Here is a 24,872-nt window from a genome sequence, read left to right on the forward strand (position 1 = left end):
TCTATAGCAGTGGTTCCCAACGTACGCCCCACAGGGGGGTAATTTGAAGCTTGTTTAAACCAAGTTAATGGTCTTTTAGGCTTCCTCCAGGTGAATAGGAGTTCACTTTTTGAATAATAAGAATTATATATCACCACAGGGGGCATCAGGATTTTAGAGGTGATTAGGTGGGGCATGGCCAAAAAAAGGTTGGGAACCACTGTTCTATAGATTCATTGAGTATACCCACAAAAGATGAATGGTAGGGTTGTACGTGGTGACATATATATAGACAATAGGTGCAGAAGTAGACCATTCGGCCCTTCGATATATATTTTGATTACAAAATTTACTTTGAAGTTTGATCTCTCCTGCTAGTAATAATTAAACGTACAAATAGTTAAACAACGCTAGTTTTCTGAATAACCAGGAAAGTATCCCGAGCTGAACCAGACAGGGAATTATCTCATATTCTCGGGGAGGTATTTTCATTTCCCCTTATTCCACTCGGCAAATAAAAGGAAGGTGAATTTCCCAAGGTAGCAATTTGAGGTTTAGTGATCCAGTTCAGTTCGAGGTCCCGACCGGATATCGGACTGCCGTAGAAACGATTTACATTCAACTCCGGCCAATCTCTGCAGATTAACTTCATTTTTATTTTAGAAAGTGTCCTTCAAATTAGCTTCAAGAGATTCTAACACGAAATATTGAGACTAAACCTTGCTCTACATTTCCGCTTACACTTTCCCAAATAAGACTTTGTTGTGAAATTGTCTACTATTTGAACAGCACGCAGGGCGGGAACTGCCGCCAGTCAGTTTCAGTTCTAGCCGTTTCCTCATCTCTCAACGCCCGAAACAATTTGTAGCAATCTGCTCATCAGCGCCCGAAGTAGGAACCAAGTGTTTTCTAGTCACTCTTAAACGGGCTAGACGAAGGTACTGCGAAAACTTTACTGTCTTTTCTCCCGCGTTCCGCCTGACTTTGATTGTTGCATTTGAGTTGCTCGGAAGCACTAGAAACCACACCACTGCGCCCTCACTATACTTCCTTTGTCCACTGTGAGTTATATACATCTCAGAATGTTTGTGACTGCTTTAATGGTCCAGTGTGGTAAAATTATTACTTTTTAAGGGAAAACATATGTTTATTGTAATCTAATTTTGTTGCCTTGACTCTTTCCTCTCCCCCAAATATCCATGTTTTAGCAGTACCCGAAGTGGGGATATTGGCCCCTATCACTTTCGCATCGGGAGTCGATGGAGAGAATATGGCGAAATCCCGTCTCGAACTTTTAACGCCCAGTGGAACAAAATTATTCTGGTTTTAAGGTCGCCGAAAAGTTTGTTTGACTAAAATTATGCCCAAACAAATAAAAGCTACACTCCTTATCCAGCAAAGATAACATATTCTGGCAAAACGATATTAGTGGAAGGGACGCGTCTCTAGCAAAGGTTGGAGATGATTGGCTTTTGTCTCTGTCAATCACGCAGACTGGGCCCAAGTTCGTGCCTCTCCGTCATTACGTGACCGGTTTACTTACGACAGGAACTGCAGATTTATAAATATATTTTTTAAAGTTAAGATGTATCCGAACAAGTTTAGCGAACTCTGAATCAACATTTATTCAGAACGATAATTTTTAAACCTGGTTACTTTAGAAACAAATATTTAAGTAGGGGACACCCCACATAAATATTTAGGAAACGTGCAAACGTAGAACGAATTAAAGTGATTTCTACCTGGCAACGCTGGATTTATGTGCTCTACATTTCTGGCACATTAATGTTAATAACCTTTTAAATAATAAATAACTGAAAAATGAAAATATTGAGCTTTACAGTGAGGGCTGGCATGTCGATGTGTCCTGTTGATGTCAGTTCTTTTGTAAATTTGGGGCTTTTAACGCATTCGGTAGTATGGATTGAAATGTATTGGACATATGTAATTACTTCTCTGTTTTAAAAAAAGATAAATCTGTCGTCTCTCTTTTTAACATAGTTGCTATTGCTCGCAAAACAGGAAGCACCTTCTGAGTAGAACATCTAGACTGGTTAAGAATGTCCTATCTATGGACACTACTGTAATGAACTAGCTTCCATCATATTATTAAATCCAAAGTGCATGTATACCTTCGTTCCTCCGAAAGGCAGAGCTAGTTTTCTTTCTGTCTCTCTCTCCTATCTATTTCTGATGCCGTTCATTACGATACTATGGAGGCATGGTTAACATATCAAGTGCATTTTGTGTATTTTCTGACTTATGGACGTAATCAATTTCTATTAAACGACAACCCATTCCTCACCCAGGGCAGCTTGTACCTGAGTTCTACTATAGCAGGGGTTCTGAATCTCTGGAGCAGAGACCCCTTCCTACTGGTATTGGTTCTTGGCATAGAAAAGGTTGGGAACCCCTGCACTTTAGCAATATTCAAATTTTCTATTAGTAATTGAATTTTTTGACTTTTGCATGATTTGTCTTTGGCACAATGGTTGTTTGACAGTGTATGTTATGTTTTAGAACTTTTTCATAAGCTCTATTGTATTTCTTTTATTTTCCTGTAAATGCCTGCAAGAAAATGAATCTCAGGGTAGTATACAATAACTCATAGGTCATCCCATAATAAATTTACTTTGAAATATGGTTGCTGCAAAACAGTACACACAAAATGCTGGAGGAACTCAGCTGGTGAGACAACATCTATGGAAATGATTTTCTGGCCAAGACCCTTCTTCAGGACTGAGAAGCAAGGCGGGAAGATACTGGGGTATAAAAGGTAGGGGGAGGGCTAGTTAGAAGGTGATGGGTGAAGCCAGGTGGGTGGGAAAGGTGAAGGGCTGGAGAGGAAGGAATCTGATAGGAGGGGAGAGTGGACCATAGGAGAAAGGGAAGGAGGTGGGGACCCAGCGTGAAGAAATACGCAGGTGAGAAGAAGTAAGATGTCAGAGTGGGTAATAGAGAAAGGGTGGGGGGAATTTATTCACTAGGAGGAGAAATTGATTTTATTGCCATCGGATTGGAGGGTACTCAGAGAATATAAGTTGTTGCTCCCCCACCTTGAGCGTGGCCTCATCTTGGCACAAGGAGGCCATGGACCGACACGTCGGGACAGGAATGAGAATTGGAACTGAAATGTTTGGCCACCAGGAGCAGACTGTGTTACTCCTTCAACTTACATATTCCAAACCGTAGTACTCTGAGGGACTGTTTCAGAGTAGTGCTTACTTTTTCTGCACAGCACCCATTCGCCATATAAAATGTACGGCTGAATTATAACTGAGCAATACTTTTAATGATAGAAAATGGTTACTCAGTACTTTATGCGCTGACGGTGATATTGTATAAACTGAAAATAACTATTTGAAATATAGATCAGGACAGATCTGATATCTATTCTAGAGACAGCATATTGACACAACTAATTCAGTTATTTAAAGAGAAGATGTGTTTTAACTTGCCATAGTGTCAGTGATATGGTTTCTGTGGTGCACGCAGAACATGCTATTTATGACACGTTTCAAAATGTGTTGCCTATGACTTTTGCACTTCTGCAAATTTGCTGGCATTTTGCGATTTACAAAAAGATACTGTTGCTAAACTACATGTATATATTGCATCTTAATAATGGCTACATCATGAAGTTACGAACTGTATTGCTAATTTTTGTGGGTTGGTTTTATCGGATTTATCAAGATCTCTGAATGCAATTGGACAATACATCAGCTTTCCCATATATCAGGTGTTCCCAACTTTTTATAAGCCATGGCCCAATATCATTAAGCAAGGAGTCTGCAGACTCCAATTGGGACCCCTGCCATAGATGCAGATAAATGTGTAGATTGATGCTGTAAAAGCTTAAATGGGGGGACAGTCATTAACTGGGGTACTGCTTCCTTGAGCACCTTCGCTCCATCCACCAAAAGCAGAACTTCCCGGTGACCAAATATTTTAATTCCCATTCCATTCCCATTCTGACACGTCAGTCCATGACCTCCACTTGTGCCAGGACGAGGCCATTCTCAGGGTGGAGGAGCAGCACCTTGTAATCTGCCTGGGTAGCCTCCAACTTGATGGCATAAATATCAATTTATCTTTCTGGTTAAAAAAATCCCTCCCCCCCCCAGTCCTCACTCTGGCCTCTTACCTCTTCTGAACTGCCTATCCACTCCCACTGGTTACCCTTCTCCTATGATCCACTCTCCTCTCCTGTCATTTTCCTTTCTCTCCGGCCCTTTACCTTTCCTACCCACCTGGCTTCACCTTTCACCTTCTAGCTGTCCTCCTCCCCCCACCACCCACCCACCTTTTTATTCGGACATCTTCCCCTTTTCCATCCTGAAGAAGGGTCTCAGCCTGAAACATCGATTGTATTAATTTCCACAGATGCTGCCTGACCTGCTGAGTTCCTCCAGCATTTTGTGTGTTGCTATAAAAAAGTGAAATCTTCTTTTGAATAGTGCTGAAGAACGTAGATTGCATGATGTACTTTATCTGAATGTTTATGTTTATAATGTCTACATAAAGATATCTACAGTACACATCACCAAGTAAATAGTGCATCAGCAAGATTAAATTACATCCATTTGCAGATAGGGGGTATGAGGGTATATTCATGCACATAAATCCTAACATGGATAGCTGTGATTCTTCACTCTAAGATGAGCTCAACACCTTTAATGCACACTTTAAATGGGAGATAAAACTACACCTGTGCACATCCTTGCAGGTGACTCTGCAATCTCTGTCTCAGAGGTTGACGTCAGAACACTTTTCAAGAAGGTGAATCCTTGCAAGGCACCTGGTAGGGAACTGCAAACGTTGCCAACCAATGGCAGAGGTATTTAATGTCATCTTCAATCTCACTTCTGCAGTTGGTGGGTTCCCATCTGCTTCTAAAGGACAACATTGCTAAAAAGAGACAGGGTGAGATGCCTCAATGACTATCACCCAGTTCCACTCACAGGTACTGTGAGGAAGTGCTTTGAGAGGTTGGTCATGGCCAGAATTAACTTCTGCCTAAGCAAGGATGTGGACCGGCTGCAATTTGAAATCGCCACAATAGGTCTACAGCAAATGTCATCAATCACACTGGCTCTCCACTCAGCCTTGGATCATCTGGACATTAGCAATACCTGTGTCAGGCTGTTGTTTATTGATTATAGCTCAGCGTTCAATACCCTCAGTTCTAGTTAACAAGCTTCAAAACCTGGATCTCTATATTTCTCTCTGCAACTGGATCCCTGACTTCCTCACTGGGAGACCCATTGTCAGTGCGGATTGGAAATAGTAGCTCCTCGCCATCGGCAATCAACACTGGCACACCTCAGGGATGTGTGTTTAGCCTATTTCTCTACTCTTTCTACACCCATGACTGTGTGGCTAAGCGCAGCTCAAACAGCATCTATAAATTTGCCTGTGACACAACTGTTATTGGCAGAACTTCAGATGGTGACGAGGAAGTGTAGAGGAACGAGATATATCAGCTAGTTGAGTGGTATCACAGCAGCAACTTTGTGCTGACCATGGAAAGGACCAATGAATTGATTGTGGACTTCAGGAAGGGGAAGCAGCAGAAATGGTGAGCAGTTTCGAGTTCCTCTCAACAACTTGGTAATTGGCTGAAGACCTTGGTATTGCACATACTGAGGAGAGCAGAACGGTGTGTGAAATGTTTGATCCTACCAATCCTACACAAACTGAAGCATGGGTTCTCAGAAGGATGACACGAGTATGGGAAAGGGAATTAAGGAAGGAAGGTACCAGGGAGGATAAGAGAAAACAAGGTTTGAGAATGGCCCCTCTAAGAGAACAGGACGTGTGGTAGAATTAAGAGAGACAGGTTGCCCATCAGGGTTTGCTGTCATTGTGCTCGACAGCGCCACCTAGCAGAGAGGGTGGTCAAGGACACAAGTCAGTATGCTTGCATTGCCCCTGTTATGAATACCAGATCCCCACAAAAATGTTTCAATTGCAGACACAAAGGTCATTTTGCCAGGGATTACCAACAACCCAGATGGATTGGGAATGGTCAGGATGTAGCAAAGGATGAAAGATCAACCACCTTACCCTCAATGTAACGTCCAGGGTTCCAGTGGAGATACACGACTGTATCTGGACTTACCTACGGGGTCTCCAAGTGCACTTGCCAATTGTTGCTTATTCTTTGTTGTGTGGAGAGGTTTGGATCTACAAAGGGAGTGAACTTGGTTCTTGTCATCAAAAGGGGGAATATTGGGTTTGTCAACAGAATTTAATTAAGAATACGTTAACAGGTTGCGGGGTTGCTTCTAATGATTGTTCGCTATCTATTTTACCTGTCAATAACACAATATTCCTAAAGTTTGCTTGGTGGATGATACTTATTATATTGCTATTTCAAGCATACCTTACAAGAAGGAATCTTTAAGTTGCAACTTGCAGTTTTTAACGTTTTATGGGACTTAGTTTTGACTGGGCAAGTATTACCCAAACCTTTTGCAAAACCACCTATTCAACGGGAGGTGTGTATGAATATCAATGATACTGCTGAGGGCTTACTTAGATATGTACCTACTCCTCTTTGCCTACAGCAGAGTGGTATGGAGTTATTTACCATAACGAAGCCATTGCTAGACAATGGGATGAATCATCTAAGTCTATTAAAGGTCATTTGGGTTGAGCTATCGATGCTTTGTAGAATTCATCCCATTTGGAGTGAAGTTTGGAAGAGTGGGTTTAAATGTTAACGTACCTCATTGGTTGTGTATTACTTCACATGCTTTTATTGTTTTGCTCTTTGTTCTAATGCTCATTTAGTGTATTTTCCGCAGTATTTTTTTAAAATGGCAACTTTAATAAAGTGTTTGCCTGCTACCTGCCATTCTAAATCTCTTTGTGGAGGTTTTGTTTGTCTTCATACCATGATGTTGTGTTTAAACATTATTGATGCTGTTAAATGCCTTAATATAGGTTAAGAAATCAGCTATATTTCTATCAGGTTTCTTTATGCTTATGTACTGATAATATTTTTAAATATGCCAGTGTTTGATGTTGTTTTATCAATGTCTACAGCCTATGGTATTTTGTTACTTCCTTTGTCAGTCATATTTGATGTAATCATGAATACTGGTGTTCCTTTTGTGCAATATTCACTCAGTCATATTATCAGTAGTGTGATCCCCAGGATTTTTTGTGGATCTGGTGGGGGGGGGGGGGGAGGGGGAAAGAGATGTTGGCAGTGGTTGATTTAAAATATGACAGAAAATGTCGAACTCCAATGGGTCAATAACAGTGGAAGTAGACAAACCAATTCTCTTTGTTCTTGCCACGTTCTTGAAGGAGGTGCAGATGCCCATTTTGTGAGGCTGTCTTTGCAGTCCTTCCCCCCCCCCCCACCCCACCACCATTTTGTGAATGCTGAACTGATTCTTGTTCGGGGATAATCTAATCCGAGCAAATGAATGTGGACACAAGAAGCTTCAGCCAATGACCTGCTGAATCTGAGACCATTCTCTGACGAGTAGCTATATTATGTAAAATGACAGACCTACCAGAGAAAAAATCTGTAATCTCTTTAGAATCTGTGTCCTGGTCATCTAGTTTGGCTGGTTTGAACCAGTCAGAATTGAAAGGAACAAAGACACAAGACTGGGGAGCAGAAACTATAGAACAATGTTGGCTGTAGCCCTGAACCAGAGCCAATAAAAAGGATGATTTATCTCCAATGACACTGAAATGCTACATTTGAATTGATAAAAAATGAGTATAAAGGTGGACACTTCGATTGTGCTATCAGCGATAACTCTGGAAAATCACCATCGAGAGGAAGAAACTCCCACACCAGGGCTGGGAGAAGAAAGGATCGTACATTTGCCCAAAGGGAGGTTCCCTATTTCAGTGTTATAAATTGCACAAGTGGTCGGAGTATTAGTATGGAGGGAACAGTAGAATCCATGTTCTAAGTTGCCGGCCTGGGGTCAACATAGTTCCGTAGTTCTTTGTGCTGAGACAATAAATTGATGAGAGCTTCAATTAATTAAAAGTTGCATAATGAGTTTCCTACCCTAATTCCATTGACAAATGGAGTAATACCACCTCCTCGCTGAAAATCAACACTGGCTCACTCCAAGGATGCGTGCTTAGCCCACTGCTCTACTCTCTCTACACCCACAACTGTGTGCCTGGGCACCGCTCAAATGCCATTTGCAAATTGTTGGCAGAATTTCAGATGTTGACAAAGAGATGTACAGGAGTGAGATCAGCTGGTTGAGTGGTGTCATGACAACAACCTTGCACACGAGGTCAGTAAGGCCAAGGAATTGATTGTGGCCTTCAGGAAGGGCACACCAGTCCTCATCACGGGATCAGAAGTGGAAAGGGAGAGTAGTTTCAAGTTGTTGGCTGTCAACCTTTTGAAAATTGATGCAATTACAAAGATGGCACGACTGCAGCTATATTTCATAAGGAGTTTGGAGAGACTTGGTATGTCATCAAAAGCTCACTTAAATTCACAGATATAAAGTGGAGAGCATTCTAACAGGTTGCATCACTGTATGGAGGGAACACTGCACAGGATTGGAAAAAGCTGCAGAGCTTTATAAATTCGGGCAGCTCCATCATGGGCACTAGCCTCCCCAGCATCCAGCACACCTTCAAAAGCTGACACCTCAAAAAGGTGGCATCCATCATCAAGGTCCACCTCCTCCATCATCCAGACATGCCCTCTTCTTATTACTCCCATCAAAGAGGGGGTACAGGAGCCTGAAAAAGGCCACAAAATTCATTTTATGAGCAAAATACAAGAGATTCAAGACTTGATGCTAGTTTTGAGGCTCTGATAGATTAAACAGAGGAGGTTCAACTGCAAGACATAATGGTTTCTTTATTTTCAACTGTGGAAAGTGATGCCCCTCATGTATATTACCAACATTAGAAATTAGTCTTTAACACTTTAATCTAGAAAACTGGCTCTTATGACTTAGCTCCAGAATTTGAATGCCTCCTCCAGAAATGAAAACTGTATGAGGTGTGGGCCAGACAAAACACCGCAGAGTCGAAATGCATGGTAAACACAGTGTGCAAATAGCTGGGTGGATTAGCACAAACTGTTGGGATGATGGGCCACTGTGTCTGATTTGTTCAATGACTATGTTACTGTCTCATTTACCTTGGTTATAAACTCATTAGGTAAGCGCACTAGGTAACAGAGAACGAGGCAAATGTTTGCAGCCCATTTCCAGAACCCACAACCCTTTATGACTTTGTGATCTGGCTCTGAGGCTGATGTCGGAACATCTTTCAGGAGGATGAACCCATGGAAAGCATCAGGGCTAGATGGCGTACTTGGCCGAGTAGTGAAAACTTATGCTGATCACCTGACTGGAGTGTTTACAGACATCTTTGACCTCTTGTTTCAGCAGCCTGAGGTACCCACCTGCTTCACGGGGGCATCAACCATAGTGCTGCCCAAGCTGAACATGGTAATCATGCAGCAGCACCCGGACAATGAAGACGCACATATCTGGATGCTCTCTACTGACCACAGCTCAGCATTGAACAGCATCATCCTCACTATGCTCCAAGACCTAGGTCTCAATATCTCCCTGTGGAATTGGATCCTTGATTTCCACACTGGCAGGCCCCAGTTAGTACAGGTTGGCACCATCTCCTACACACTCACACTCACCACACAGAGGGTTGTGTGCTTGCACCCTGCTCTGCTTACTTTACACTCATTGTTGTGTGGCCAAGACCAGCTCCAATGCCGTATCTATGTTTGCTGACAATGCTACGGCTTTTGGCCGAATCAGAAGTGGTGATGAACTAGCATATAGGAGGGAGACTGGTTGAGTGGTGTCCCGATGACAAGCTTTCACTCAACACCAACAAAGGCAGAACTGATTATTGACCACAAGAGGAAGAAGCTGGCGGTCCATAAGCCAGTCCTTATTTGGGGAATGGAAGTGGAGAGGGTTAGTATCTTTAATCTTCTTAACATTAACATAGCAGAGGATCTGTCCTGCGACCAGCACACAAGTGTCATCACAACGAAAGCACGACAGTGTCTCTTTCTTGGAAGATTGTGAAGATGCGGCACGTCACCTGAAATTCTGACAAACTTCTTCAGATACGCAGCGGAGAGTGTCCCAACTAGTTCAATCGTGGGCTGGTACGGAAACACCAATTCCCAGGAATGGAAAGGCCACAGAAAGTGGTGGATACAGCCCAGTCCATCACAGGCAAAGCCCTCCTCACCACTAAGTACATTTACACGGAGCGCTGCCTCAAGAAAGTAGCATCTATTATCAAAGACCCTCACCATCCAGGTCGTGCCCTCTTCTTGCTACTACCATCAGACAGGTTGTACAGAAGCCTTAAGACGTACACCACCAGGTTCAGGAACAGTTATTGTCCTACAACTACCTGAGCTGGTGTGGATGACTTCATTCACCATCACTCTGAACTGATTCTACAAACTACAGACTCACTTTCAAGGACTTTTTAGAACTCATGTCCTCAGTAACATTTTTATTTGCACATTCATGGTTTGTCAATCTTTGTCTGATTGTGTATTTTTTTGTCAAATTGTATTTATTTCCCCCGTAGCTGCCTGTAAGCACTCGAGAAAACCGGCCACAACCTGGTCGCAAATGCAGAGGGGCGCTCCCCTTTGCGCTGTCTGCACTCGAGCAAAGCCTCCACTGAGTCACCTCGATTAGCCCCTGCAGTTTCTAATGTAGCTTCCTGTAAATCACCTAGTGTCTCCTGGCCTTGTGCCTGTTCCTCCAGTAGGGTTGAGTTTAATACTGAAGTTAAACACAGAAGGGTTAACTTCCGTTCCTCTGCTTCATCTGAACTATGAATTATCCTGTGCACTGGAAAAGTTCCCGAGGTCCACACTTTGGTATATTCGCAGCTGTAGCAGTCAATTGGGCCACATGGGAAGAGGTAGAATACATTGTCACAACCGCTGCCCCTGGCTGTGGTGTTTCCTGCACTCTCTCCGTTACCACGGGCACCAGTGGGGCTACGAGTGTTGAAGGTTCCACTCCCTCTTTGAAAAATTCATAGGGAGGCAAACCACTTCCCTGATCATCCTCATAGGCTAAACCACCCCAATCGACATTACCGTCATTGTCGGTCCTTGTACCAAATACGTACATCGCTCTTCTCTGGGCTGAGAGTTGACCTTGCGGCTTTTCGACTGGTTTTAAACATTTGATGTGGTTGGCACTTCTTTCTTTTCAGCTGCTGATTTCTGCATGACATTCACAGCAGTCTGTAATTCCTTACACTGACTTTTCCAATTCTAGACTTCTGTATTCACCTTTTTACACTCTTCAGGTTTCTTCTTTTCCCTTGTTATGAGTTCACACTAAGTCATGTGGATCAAAGTCACCTGACTCTGCTCCCACAGAAGTTCCATGTTAGACCATAAGACATAGGAGCAGAATTACGCCATCTGACCCATCGAGTCTGCTTCACCATTCAATCATGGCTAACCATTTTTTAAGACCCCCTGCTCAGCCCCAGTTCCTGGCCTTCTCCCTGTAACCCTTGATGCCATGTCCAATCAAGAACCTATCAAGGTCTGCCTAAATCCACCTAACGACCTGGCCTCCACAGCTGCATGTGGCAACAAATTCCACAACTTCACCACTCTTTGTTCTTTCCTTTCTCTTCCAATCTCTTCCTTACACTTACTCAATTCCTCTGCCAGTTTCAGTTTTTCTCTCCTCATTTCAATTGCATCTTCCCACCTACATACCATCATAACAGCTTTTTTAAATGCTAGCAGTTTCTTTGATCTCTTCTCACTAACTGCTTTCCACAGTGCATCGTCTAGGTTCCTGACCCTCCACTCTCAATCTTTCCTATCCACACCTCAGAGTTGGGCTATCTTCTTAATAAATATTTAAGAAAATAGTACCTCCAATCCTCCAAGCCCTCTAAGTTTTTCTCATCCTCTCCTTTTTCCATTTTAAAATCCTAACCATGTGGATGATTCAACTTGAAACTAGGGTCCCAGACCTTTTCTGAGCCCACCCAGGAACGGCAAAACATGTTGACCATTCATCAACGGAACTAGGTGAGGAAACTCACAATGCAACTCGTAATTAATCGAAGCTCACATTTTGTTGTCTCTGCACAAACAATAACTATGTTGACCCCGGGCCAACAACTTAGTCCATGAATTCTACTGTTGCCGTTGTACCAATACTCACTCAGACCACGCTTTCGATTTATAACACCAAAACAGGGGATCTCCTATTCGCCAGAAGTTCGATCCTTTCTTCCCTCAGCCCCCGGCATGGAGATTTCTTCCTCTCGTTGACCTTTGAATGTAGGTGGCTTCTGGTTCTTTGGCTCTTAGGGGGATCTGGATGGTGTCTATTCATATCAACAAATACCAACAACTGCACACTGAGGATTGGAGATGAAATGTCTGCAAAAATAAATGTCAAGCTCAGCAAATGCCTCAACCTGAGCTACCAATATTCACCACCATCTTAAACTGCAGATGTAAATCAGTACTACGCATTTAGATGGCATTAGTATGATTGGTATTATTTTTGTGTTTGGATATGCATTTAAATTAGAAATTTATTTGAATATATTTATAATTACCCAGATTCGCAGAAGAATATATATAATCAGTTTCAATTATTGTACTTCTAAACATTCAAACGAGTATTCAGATACACTTAACATCTTCCACTTTGTTATGAACCAGATATGGAGGGAAAGGAGGAAGACCATTCTGCACAAGTTATGGAACAGGATGACGATGCGCTGGGGGATTCTGTGGATGCAAAGCCAGACAGATCATCAAGATTCCCATTTTTGAAGTAAGTTGTAAACTTTGCTTATCTCTTGAGACAATCCAATAATTTTGTGAAAAAGCAGCAAAAAACAGAAATAAAAGCAGTGGCTGTTGCAAATACTCAGAAGATCAGGCAGCTTTTGTAGTGAGGAAGAAGTGTGAACATTTCAGCTCTTCGATTCAATATAGACTGGAAGCATTAACTCTGATTGTCTCACTGATGATTTTAAACATTGTCAGATTTACTTCATTTGCAGCTTTTTGCTTTTTCATTTTAATTAAAAATGGTCATCAGTATTATTGTTTCTCCAGGCAAGGAGAGTTCCTGGTGGCCAAACATTTTACTTCTGATTCCCATTCCTGGTCCGACATGTTGGTCCATGGCCACCCTTGGTGTAGGTGCAACACTTCATATTCCATTTGGCTAGCCTCTAACCAAATGGTATGAATATCAATTTGTCCTTCCGGTTTAAAAAAAAATCCCTTCCCCCTCTTCCTTTTACATTTTCTCACCTGCCTATTACCTCCTCTGGGTCCCCTCCTCCTTCCCTTTCTCCTGAGATCCGCTCTCCTCTCCTATCAGATTCCTTCCTCTCCAGCCCTTTATCTTTCCTACTCACCTGGCTTAAGGTGGTTAAGGTTAGTAAGTTGTGGGCAAGCTGCGTTGGTGCTGGAAGCCTGGCTGGCCCCAGCATAATCCTCGCTGATGTGATTTGACGCCTATGACACACTGCACTGTATGTTTCAATGTACATGTGACAAAGAAAGCTAATCTTTTATCTTTTCTAAAGTGCGCCAATAGTCCTTGCATCATCCTCCAGCCCGTATCTTCCTCGTGCTTCAAAGTTTATTAGTTTTTCCCTTAAAAGGTATGATGACTGGAACCCTTTTCATATTCCTTCATTGCAAACTTTCTTAACTTTGCCTACATTGTGTCAAAGGCTCAAAGCTAGACTTAAACAACAGTGATTAGTTTTCACTGACTGTTTCAGGAGTCATTGTATGGTGCAGATGATTTGATGTTATCTGTAGTTGCCAATCGTAATTGTTACATTTTGGTGTGCCGCAGGAGCATAGCTATCAGTGCAATGGGCATTCCAGAGTTAGCACCATCTGTAAGAGTTTGTATGTTACTCTGTGAACTGTGTGTGGGTTTCCTCCAGCTCTTCCCGTTTCCCTCACAGTCCAAAGATGGAATGGTTAGTAGGGTTAATTGGTTATTGTAAATTGTCCCATAATTATGCTAAGATTAAATAGGTGGGTTGCTGGGCAGCACAACACGTGGGGTCAACAGGGCCTGTTCTGCACTACATTTCTAATAAACATTGAAAGATGGGTTTGCGTTATTTCCTTTCTGAAATACTTCACCTATTGACAAATGCAAGCTAAGAATGTGTTTCTTGTTCATGCAAATATAGAAAAAAAATCTGTCAACTCAATAATGCCACAAACTCTGTATCCTCCCTCTCTGTTAAAATTTGTGATTTTACATTTAAGGCTTTCTTCACCCGATTTACTATTGAGCAAATAGTCTCCATCAGCATAGTGATTGTCGGCAAAGATGTAAGAGGCCAGGATGACATCAGCAGGTTGTTAAGTCACAGGGAGCCCTCTGAATAGTTCTATAGAAAAGTCCAGTGTGACCTGCTGCTGACTCGGGGGATTTGTACATATTGAGTGGCCTCACTTGCACCATTATTCACTGTCACACAGTGTAATGGTGGAGCATGTCAGCTTTCTGGTCTGTTTCTGTTTCAAATAGCCGCAAAAAGATTTTCAGATGCAGAGTGGAGTGCCAATTAATGTGGAATCCAGGTATGAGACCTTAGACTTTTCATGTGCTCTGACTGATGTTACAATTCCTGAGATGAGAACTGTGCAGTCAAATTTACAATGTTATAAGCTACAGCACACATCACTTCCTCTTTACAAGAGTGAATTGGACTGATGCCAGCTCATGGCAAGGCCTGCCTCAAAAGGCTCTCCTCTTCATCTGTCTTCCTCACTTTCTCCCAATGACGACAGCCTGATCAGGTGCTTTGCCACAACTTATGAAAGATGTTCTCCACACAGAGCTGCTGAATTAAAATTACTGTCATCCTGCCACATCACAACAGTGTTTCTGAATTACTCTCCTAAATAACTACTGATCTGCTTTCTCAAACTAACAGTATGTTATATTATTAGATAGTTTTATGTTCTGTTGATATTGAAAGTTCAAGGAATAAAATAGTTCAACTGCCATTTGCCTCTCTGGGCCCAAACGAAGGTGCAGTTGTTCGTCCTTTGCCTTTATAATCGTAAGATTGCTAGGTATCAAGTATGGCAGGTCTAACCTGCCTGCAACTTGCTCAATAGCAGTGGGACTGGATTTTGCACACCATGTTGCAGCCACTCAGGGAAAGAGACGCAGTCCAACAACCACTGGAAATGCTTGTCTTGGACATTTTCCTTGTGACCCTAAGGCCCTGTTGGACGTCGGTAATGTGGAGTGCTGTTGTCCGATTCACCGGTTCATCGGTGAGACCGGCGGCGCAGGATCTGCGTGCCGTCAGTTGCTGCGCGGTTGTGCCTCGGGGTTGCCTGTAGCGGCCATCGGCGAAGGAGATGCCGGAGCTGGCTGTGTAGCTTGTTCAAATCTATGTACTGTGGCCAAAAGGCATCGTTAAAATAACTCGAATTTCTCGTTCTAAACACGAGATTCTGCAGATGCTGGAAATTTGGAGTGACACGTACAAAATGCTGGAGGAATTCAGCAGGTCAAGCAGCAGCTATGGAAAAGAATACAGCTGCCATTTCAGGCCAGGAATCTTCATCCATGACCCTTTTCTCACTCTAAGCAAGTTTGTAGAAAACACTACAACAGCCAAATGATCAATATTATTGTTATAGTTCATTATGGTTTAATACTTCTTGTAAGCTGGCCAGTGGTATAGTGGTATCCACACTGGATTTCGAGGCAAGTGGTCGCGGGTTCAAATCCAGCCAGCTCCTTGCAGAAACCTGGTAAAATGTCCACTTTATATCATATCTGAGGCTCTAGCTGCTCCCAGCTGCATTGAACTGAGGCTGTGGTTTGCTCTGGACTTCGTGTCTATAGACTAACCTTTATTCTGAATGCTATTTGCTTGCTTTTATTTGATTTTTTTTCTCTTTGCACGTTTGGTGTTTGACCGTTTTTTTTAAGGGGTCTTTTGGGTTTCTTTGTTTTGTGGCTGCATGTAAGGAGACAGATCTCAAGGTTGTGTACAATACACATACTTTGATAGTAAATGTGCTTTTGAATATCTTCCACCATTTCAATTAGTCAACCAAGATCCATGAACTTTTTCAGATGAAGTACCGTTTTCCTGCAGTAGTGGGCAGTGTAGTACAATACAATGGAATTACCAAGCAATGCTTTTTGAAAGGAAAATATCTTAAAAGGTTGAAAGGTCTGGCTCTGAAAACAGGTCAAGCAGGAGGGTTTGTACTTTGAATACAAAATCATAGAGGAGGTGCGGAGACAATTTCACCCTCCACACATTTCTTTTCGTGAAGAAACTAAATTCACTAGTTGTTGTGGCACATTGCACATTCTGAGTGGTCCCTCAAATACAAACATCATTGTCACAGAGTCATAGAAAAGTATAGCACAGAAACAGGCCTTTCAGCCCATCTAGTTCATGCCGAACATTGTAAACTACCTACTGCCATCGACCTGCACCAGGACTGTAGCCATCCATATCCCACTCTTCCAAACTTCTCTTAAATGTTGAAGTCGAGCTTGCATGCATCACTTGCACTGGCAGCTCATTTCACACTCTTGCAAACCGCTGGGTGAAGGAGTTTCTCCTCATGCTTTCCTTGAAGAGAAGATTGGACCGTTATCACAGAAATTAGTTTGTTTTACTCATGAATGATGTTGAACTTGACAGTGAAGTCGGCCAGGCCAAAAAGGGGATACAGCTGGGCTGAATTATACCAACCTGTGGTTCATTAGTCCTTGCAAGTAGGCTGGTCCTTTATGAATCTGAGTGACAGGTACTAGTACATCTGGCATGTTAAACTCTCAAAGCATTGCTGAAAAGAAATAAAGGGTGTTTCTAATGTTTTAAACAACATGCGGCTTTGTTCAAGCATAAAACGTGCTAGCACAATTTGCCATTATCTCATGTCTCTGAACTGCGGTGGTGAAGCTGTGACCTGCTGGAATTTCCCAGCAATGCTCTGGAGTGGAACACCATCTTAACAAAACATTTTCTCTCCGGAGAACAAGGAAGTTATGTGTTTTTTAAAAGATATTTTACTTCAGTTCATTGTAAATGTTCTGATGATATTTTAACTATTAATTTTTTAAACATTATTTACATTTTTTACATTTTAATATTTGTGAGTATTCAAAAACTTCAGAACCTCACAGATTTGATGGGAAGTGCCTCTGCTCCCAATAGTTAGTTGCTCTGTTTTTTTCCTGAGGTTGAAGTCTCAGCCCTACAGAGCTTGACTCTGTGCTGAGGTCTATCTTTGCGATACCGGATCTTTCTCTGATGTGGAATGTCAGCTCAGTTGTCTTGCCTCCCACCCATCTTTCCCCAATAAATAAGGACATGCAGTGGTTCTAGTTGAGGTGTAGGCGGGTCAATATGCCACCTAACCCCCCAAAAATTGCAAAAAAATGTTTTATGATCATTTATTGTACTACTCAATGTGGAGAACAACATATCAAAAGTTGGACAAAAATGACATTAAAAAAACAAGATGGCTGCCAGCAGAAAAATGTCAAAAATCTGACTGATAACCATCAAATTGCAAGTTTTTTAAATCTGATGTTTTAATGAATTTTTTTCACCAATGTTTTTCAAATAATAGTAGTTTCTGGAATGAAAGTTGCATTTGTACTGGTGTCATGACACATAATATGCTACCTTATGGCTTCTCAGATGCCGTCTTGTTAATCATCCTCTTCTATCACTGGCTCATTTGTCACATTGTCACAGTTGCCACCTTGGCAATGCCCACATGCACTGGTGCATTCCAGCCCATGCTTTCTGCAGGTACACGTTAGCGTATTGCACCCTCCCGAACAGTTGCAGTGAACCATCTGAATTAGTACCTCTGGAGCAGGCCTTTTGTCTGACATCACTGGAATGAGTTTTTCCCCTTCTACCCTCCGTCCCCACTTAGACGACTCCATTTCATCACTACAGCCATACTGTAGCGATGCACTGTAGTCATCATTACTCCATAACCTGGTAGTAAGTCTGCAGGGAGTGAAATTTACAGGCCGAGGTGGTTGGTGGCAGACTTTCAGGTATGACAAATTTTTAGCTCTCACAACTTTCTTGCAGAGCATATTGTATTTGATAAGTGCAGAGGAGTCATTCTGATTTCCATTGAACAATGCCACCATTGCTCTACAGCCATTGGTTTCTACAACATCCTGACTTTGCTTTGGTGAACAGAATGCTTTCGAACAGTCTCTGATTCCCTTTTCTTTCTTGATGATTCTTTGGAACCCTGACTTCTTTCCGATCCCAAATACTCTGGACGTTGAGTCGCATCCGGTAAAGGCATGGAGAAACTATAGATCATTACAAGCTGCTTCTCCGAGTATCTGCTTCAGGACCTTGACTTTATAGGCATTTGATTTTGCCTTGTCCGAGCGGAAATGGAGTTCAGTGCAGTTTGTTACCACTACATGGTAGAGCAAGAGTACAAGGAGATCTGTATCTTCTCCAACGAGGGTGGTAGATTTGAAAGCAGACATTGTGATGGCTGCTTTTGTGATCTCAACGTCGGCATCTCCTTCAGCTTGAATCACTTTACAGCCTCTCTGTCGCAAATGTTCCATGATGAGCTGGATAATTACCTGCTTGTTTGCCTCATTCAACAAGAAGTCCTCCTTTTTTCCAACAGATTTTGTCGCCCCTGTAAAGTTCACCGTGTTCGCATTCAAATTTCTACTTCGACACTGATGAGTCCTTTATGCTTGGCCCAACCCCATAACCATCAAACACTACAGTGGCTCTGGCATAGTGTTTGACAGTGAATGAGGTGTAGTCATCTGCAATTGAACTGTAGGTGCATCCCTCCGTCCATTTTAAGCGGTGCAGAAGTGATCCCCCATCTGGTACATAGTGATCTGTCACTGGAACCGTCTGTGTGACGACATTGTCCGATTTGGAGGTGACATAGTTCCTTATCGCTTCTTCCCGTTGTGGCTTATCCGGCCGGCGTAAGATGTTCTTTGCTTCAAACAAAGGCATCGGATATGGACAGAGTTCATAGTTCATCACTTCGCCTAGCCAGAGATCACTTGTCTGTGACACAACTAGGAACTTCTGGAATACAGGTGGCCCCCGTTTTTCGAATGTTCGCTTTACGACAGCTCGCTGTTACAAAAGACCTACATTAGTACCTGTTTTCGCTAACCAAAGAGGATTTTCGCTTTTACGAGAAAAAGACACCTGCTTTATACGTGTGTTTTATCCCGTGAAAGACTACCATGACCGTGAAGCCTTGTGCGGGCAGTTGTGTGTGCATGCATGTACGTGCTGATTTTATTTTTTCTCCAAATTGATTTTGGCTCACTGTCTTCCCAATTTTGATGAGTGAAACTACACCGTGCATACAATATTTCTACTTAATATAGGCTGTATATTTATCATATCATTCCTGCTTTTACTATATGTTTGTATTATTTTAGGTTTTATGTATTATTTGGTTTGATTTGGTAGGTTATTTTTTGGGTCTGGGAACGCTCAAAAATGTTCCCATATAAATTAATGGTAATTGCTTCTTCGCTTTACGACATTCTGGCTTACAAACAGTTTGATAGGAACACTCTACCTTCGGATAGCGGGGGAAACCTGTAACAATGCTGGATCTATGGGACGGTCTTCAGCAACTTTGACTGTCCTGCTGGATGCTAGTGTCTTGACCTTCAAACCCCTTTTGTGCCAATACGAGAAAACAGAGTGTCCATCCATCTTCCTAACCATGTCATTTCCTATTGTGACCAGGTCATGTACATTGACATCCTCATTTGCATAAACCCCTGTGATGATGTTGAGCATTGATTTATCATCCAAAAATGGCGTGAAACAGTCCAGTTTTGCTGCGACTTTTTCAAGGTCAGCCTCATCTCTACTCACTTTGGAGTTGGACAACTCCTTATGTTGTTCACCTGTTGTGTAACTATTTGCGGTCAGTTCTTGCATGGCAAGGCTGTAAGAGGATGACACAGTGGAAGACATAGTCCAAACTGCTTTCTGGTGCTCTGACATCCCACTTCCTCGCGTTAGACCCCCTTGGCTTTTTAGTGAGCGCGTTAGTGTCTGTTCTATCACAAGATCAGAGCCGAGGCCAGCCCAGTGTTGGCTGCTGCGTCTGAGTACATGGAACCCAGACTGGAACTTCTGACGAACCTCAGGATTGTCATCCTCCAATGCATGCAGAAGATAGAGACGAGTCGACTTCAGATAATTCGGATGGCCAGCGGCCGCAAATATCGGCAAGCAAGCTGAGATGGCACTGAGATGCGTCTCTCGTGACCCCATTCGATCGGCCGCAACAAGTGCCCTAGCAACCCCTACCATGCGCTGGTAGTCGACCCAGTGTGCTGGTTTTGGAGTCTCTGCCAGTTCATCCTTTTTGAGAGTTACAGTTTTGTCAATCCTGCGAGTGCAATCTGATTTCAACAACGACTCTAAGTCACTTGCGTCGGTCTCCATCAGCGTGTACAGTCTCTCAAGTTCCTCCACTTTATCTTGAAAACCAGGGTTATCATCCATGATTTTAGCAACAATCTGACCTGTAAGACACAGATCCACCAGCAGGTGCCCACGAAACGCTCGTTGCACCTCCTTTCCGCTTGTCACATGTACAACGGCATGAAATAATAATTCATAGTTCAGGCGATAAAACACACCGTGTGGGTATTCCCATTCACAATTACGGCATTACCATTGTTAGAAACAGTGAAATATAGCAAAATAAGACGGGTGTGGGTCCAATTCTTTTCATTGGCAGCCATTTTTTTAACGTCAGATTCTTTTACTTTCCCGTGCTCCGTTTCTGTCCAACTTCTGATATGTTGTTCAGTATGTCTGAAAGTACAAGAAATGGCCATAAAATTTTTTTTGCAGTTTTTATGGGGTAGGGGTATTTTGACGCTATATTGACAGCATTAGAGTTGAAAGTAAGAGTCATTTTATTAAAATGAGTAAGTTTGTCCATGTCTTTGCCACTCCATCAAGTGGTCTTAGACTCGACCATTCATCCAACACTAAGCGCTCAGTTAACTCAGAATGTATTTTGTTTTCAAATCTCTCCCTAGCATTGCCTCTTTCTATCTCATGATCTCCTCCAGGCCTACAATCCTCCAAAAATCAGGACTACCCTGCTCATCCCTGAAATAAATTGCTCCGCTGATGGAGGCCAATCTTCCAGCTGCCGAAGTCCGACACTTTTAGAATCCCTTCCTCAAGCCTCACCTGATTTTTCTTTCCTTTAAAATGCTCCTTAAGACATATCTCTTTGATGTTTCAGGTCTTGTCGGAGTCCTCTGTCCTGGACCAGACATTTAGTCTTTCAAGGTGTAACCCATTTGAGATCATTCCTCTCCCTAGGGTGGCGTCTTTGGAGCATTTTTGTAGTAATGGATTTTTACAGGATGGGGTTACCAACCCCAGCCCCAACTCTCCTGCTTTTGCAGCCAGGCTTAGGACCATCTATGGTAGAGTTACATTGACTGTCCGTGGCCCAAAATGTCCACTGGTTCCTCTCCATCGATGCTGCCTGACCTGCTGAGTTCCTCCAGCATTTTGTGTGTGTGTTGCTCTGGATTTTATTTTGGTTTTGGTCCAAAACATTGACAATTTATTCCTCTTCATGGATGCTGCCTGTCATGCTGAGTTGCTCTAGCATTTTGTTAACCAAGCTGTTGATCCTGAACCCTAGCAACGCCTTGCATTCTCTGCGTGTCACATGTTGCTTGATGGTTCTGTGAATCAGCCTTGTTCCTTTGCTACATTAAAGTGATTACATAAGTTGCAACAACTCTTCAATAACTGCATTATAAAATTATATTCTCATTACTAATTGATGGTGAGCACAGTAACATTTTGTTTAGTTCAATAGAGAGAAACTGCCGACTATGTGGTTCGATGGTTCAGTTTGATATTAGAGAATGTGTGCCGTGTACAACCTGAAATTCTTACTCTTCGCAGACATCCATGAAACAAAAAAAATCTCAAAGAATGAATGACAGAAACATCAGAGCTTCAAAATCCCCCCCAGGCACAAGCAGAAACAAAAGCATCACCCCTCCCCTACCCCACTCCACCGACCCCTTCCCCCTACCAAGCAGCAATAGCAAAGCCCCTATAGATATCCTGATCTAGAGTCCATCAGAAAACTGTAGTGCATAACCTAACACTTCGGGATCTCAGACAGGCTCTCCCTTCAGTAGCGAGGGAGAGAGAGATTGCTCCTGAACAAGCTCGCTGTTTCGATGTTACAGTCTGCCGTGTCGCTTCTTCTGGACTATATCCTGGAATTTTTAAGTTTAGCACGGTATTAATCAGGAGCTTCATAGCAGTACTTAACAGCTGTTGTTCCCAGACCTCAATAAACTTGACATTATCTAATCTAGAGAGGGTTTAATAAATACTCCATTTAAATTTTTGTGCAGTTAATGTAAAGCAGCATTTTTGTTTTATGGTTGAAAGACTGCTATAGAACTTCCTGCTCTATCTATCCAATATACTGCGATCCATGGTTTCTCTCATCCCGCAGACTGCCAGAAGAGGGGAATTTTTTTGTGAGGGTGCTCTCCTTAACTTCTTACTTAAGAAATCGTGCACCAGAGTGCTATTTCCTGTTAGAGTACAGAAATGACAGTGGCCATTAATTAAACTGCAAATGCTTTCCAAAGGAAGCCCATCTCCCTGCTGCTGTAATAGAAAACGATCGGGATGTAGAGTCTCTATCATTCAGAAGCTATAAACAAAATGCATATTTAAAAATACTTGGACAAAGAGAGACAGTAGAATGCATTGTTTGGCTTTAAAGTTTTACGTTTCTCTCTAATAAATCTCATGTTTCAATGTTTAAAGTTCAAAGTACATTTATTATCAAAGTATATATACATTACCTGAGATTCATTTTCCTGTGAGCATATTTAAGAAATCTATAGAGTTCTTGGAGTTATGTTGTCAAAGCAGCTGACGTGGACCACCAACACCTTGATGCTTGTAAAAAAGGCACAACAAAGAATCTTTTCCTCAGAAAGCTGAAGCAGGCCAAACTCCCACAAAAGCTGTTGCTTAACTTCTACAGAAGCACAATTGAAACCATCCTGACCAACAGCACCACGGTGTGGTATGCCAGCTGCACAGCTGCTGAGCGACAAGACCTGTATCGCATGGTGAAGGCAGCCCAGCGATTTGTCAGGATAGAGCTCCCAAGACTGGACACCATCTATTCCAGCAGACTCAGGAGGAAAGCAATCAGCATAACCAGAGACACCACACACCCTGGCCACTCCCTGTTTGACCTGCTGCCATCCAGCAAAAGGTTCAGGACACTAAAAGCCAGAACAAATAGACTGAGGAACAGCTTCTACCCCAGAGCTGTGGCCTCCATCACACCACTCCCACAGAACAATGACTGAAACTGTGAGCACACACAAGGACTCAAATACTCGCACTAACGGCACTTTGTGCATTACTGTGACATTCTGGTGTTGCTGTAACTTATTTTCTGCTACTTATCTATTTAATACTGTTTTTCTATTACTGTCTTGTTTTTATCTACGGCTTTGTTTGATTGCCTGAGAGGAAGCCAAGCAGAGTTTCATTGTTATAATGACAATAAAGATCATTCAATTCAATAATAACCATAACAGAATCAATGAACGACCACCCAACTAGGGAGTTCAACCAGAGTGAAGAAGACAACAAACTGCAAATGCAAAAAGAAGAAAAAAATGAGTAAATAGCAAGAAATATCGAGAAGATGAGATGAAAAGTCCTTGAAAAGGAGTCCATAGGTTGAGGCACTGTTTCAGTGATGAGGCAAGTGAATTGGGTGAAGTTGTCCCCTTTGGTTTAAGAGACTGTTGACTGTTCCGGAACCCAGCAGAGCAAGTCCTGTGGTTCTTGTACCTTCTTCCTGATGACAGCGTTGAGAGAGATCTTCATAAAAGACCTCTTGAAAATGCATGGGGAAACTATTTTACATTTTGTGTACTACTCTTGATAATTGGATTTTTGATGTGAAAAAGCAGCTCTTCAGCATAAAAGCTATTCTCATATTTTAGTTATTGTTTTATTCTTTTGACTATGATTTACATGTGAAGCAAAGGTTGAGCCAGCAGGGGCTTTTCTCTTCGGAATGCAGGAGGATGAATAGTGACTTGATAGAGGTGTGTGGGATTATGAAAGACATAGATAAGAGTGGACAGCCGAAGTCTTTTTCCCAGGGCAACAACGACCAATCCAATGGACAGGAGAGAAATCAGAGGTGGGTTTTTTAAAGAGGGGTGGGTGCCCAGAATACACTGCTAGGGGTTGTGATAGAGGCTGGCATGATAAAAACATTTAAGGGAACATTAGGTAGATATGGGCTGTGTAGGAGGGAAGGTTAAAGTGAAGTGGATTAGATTTGGAAAGGTCACTGTGGGCCTAAGAACTGTTCTGTGTTAAATCTGGCATGAAGGGCCTTGACAGCGGGAAGAGCTACCAAAGAGGAGTATAGGGACGTGCTAAAGACCAGCTATGGAGGATCGCAGATGTACCTCAGAAGAGGTCCTGCTTGTGGTCCAAGAGATTAATAAGGGCATATAGAGGACATGAAGGTGCCCGCAAACAAGATTGAGGACTTTATAAAAAGGTAAGACACAGCTTTACCAAGAGTTAATTTTGTCAGTTGGAATTAAATTTTGCGCAGGTTAGGTTTCAGGCAGCAGATGCTTTCAGTTGAACTGGAGGTTAATAGAATTTGTGGTTAGAGTAGATTGAGAGATTCACTATTTAATCCTCTGTTGGCTCTGAGCAACTCCACTGATGACATTCCATCCACCAGGCATCTGGTAATGTTTTGTTTT

At 42.4% G+C, this 24,872-nt stretch overlaps 1 protein-coding gene across 1 annotated transcript in view; it reads left to right on the forward strand.

Moving 5' to 3' along the window:
- Positions 1-641: 641 nt before the first annotated feature.
- The window catches only part of casp7 (caspase 7, apoptosis-related cysteine peptidase), a 59,657-nt gene continuing 35,426 nt past the window's right edge, over positions 642-24,872 (forward strand). Inside the window, exons 1-2 of the mRNA XM_073027793.1 lie at positions 642-917; positions 12,692-12,806. Coding sequence (XP_072883894.1) covers positions 12,694-12,806 — 113 coding nt within the window. The 5' untranslated portion in view covers positions 642-917; positions 12,692-12,693. The remainder of the gene's footprint in view (positions 918-12,691; positions 12,807-24,872) is intronic.

Source organism: Hemitrygon akajei, chromosome 23, assembly GCF_048418815.1.
Source record: "Hemitrygon akajei chromosome 23, sHemAka1.3, whole genome shotgun sequence".
In the NCBI taxonomy this organism is placed as follows: domain Eukaryota; kingdom Metazoa; phylum Chordata; class Chondrichthyes; order Myliobatiformes; family Dasyatidae; genus Hemitrygon; species Hemitrygon akajei.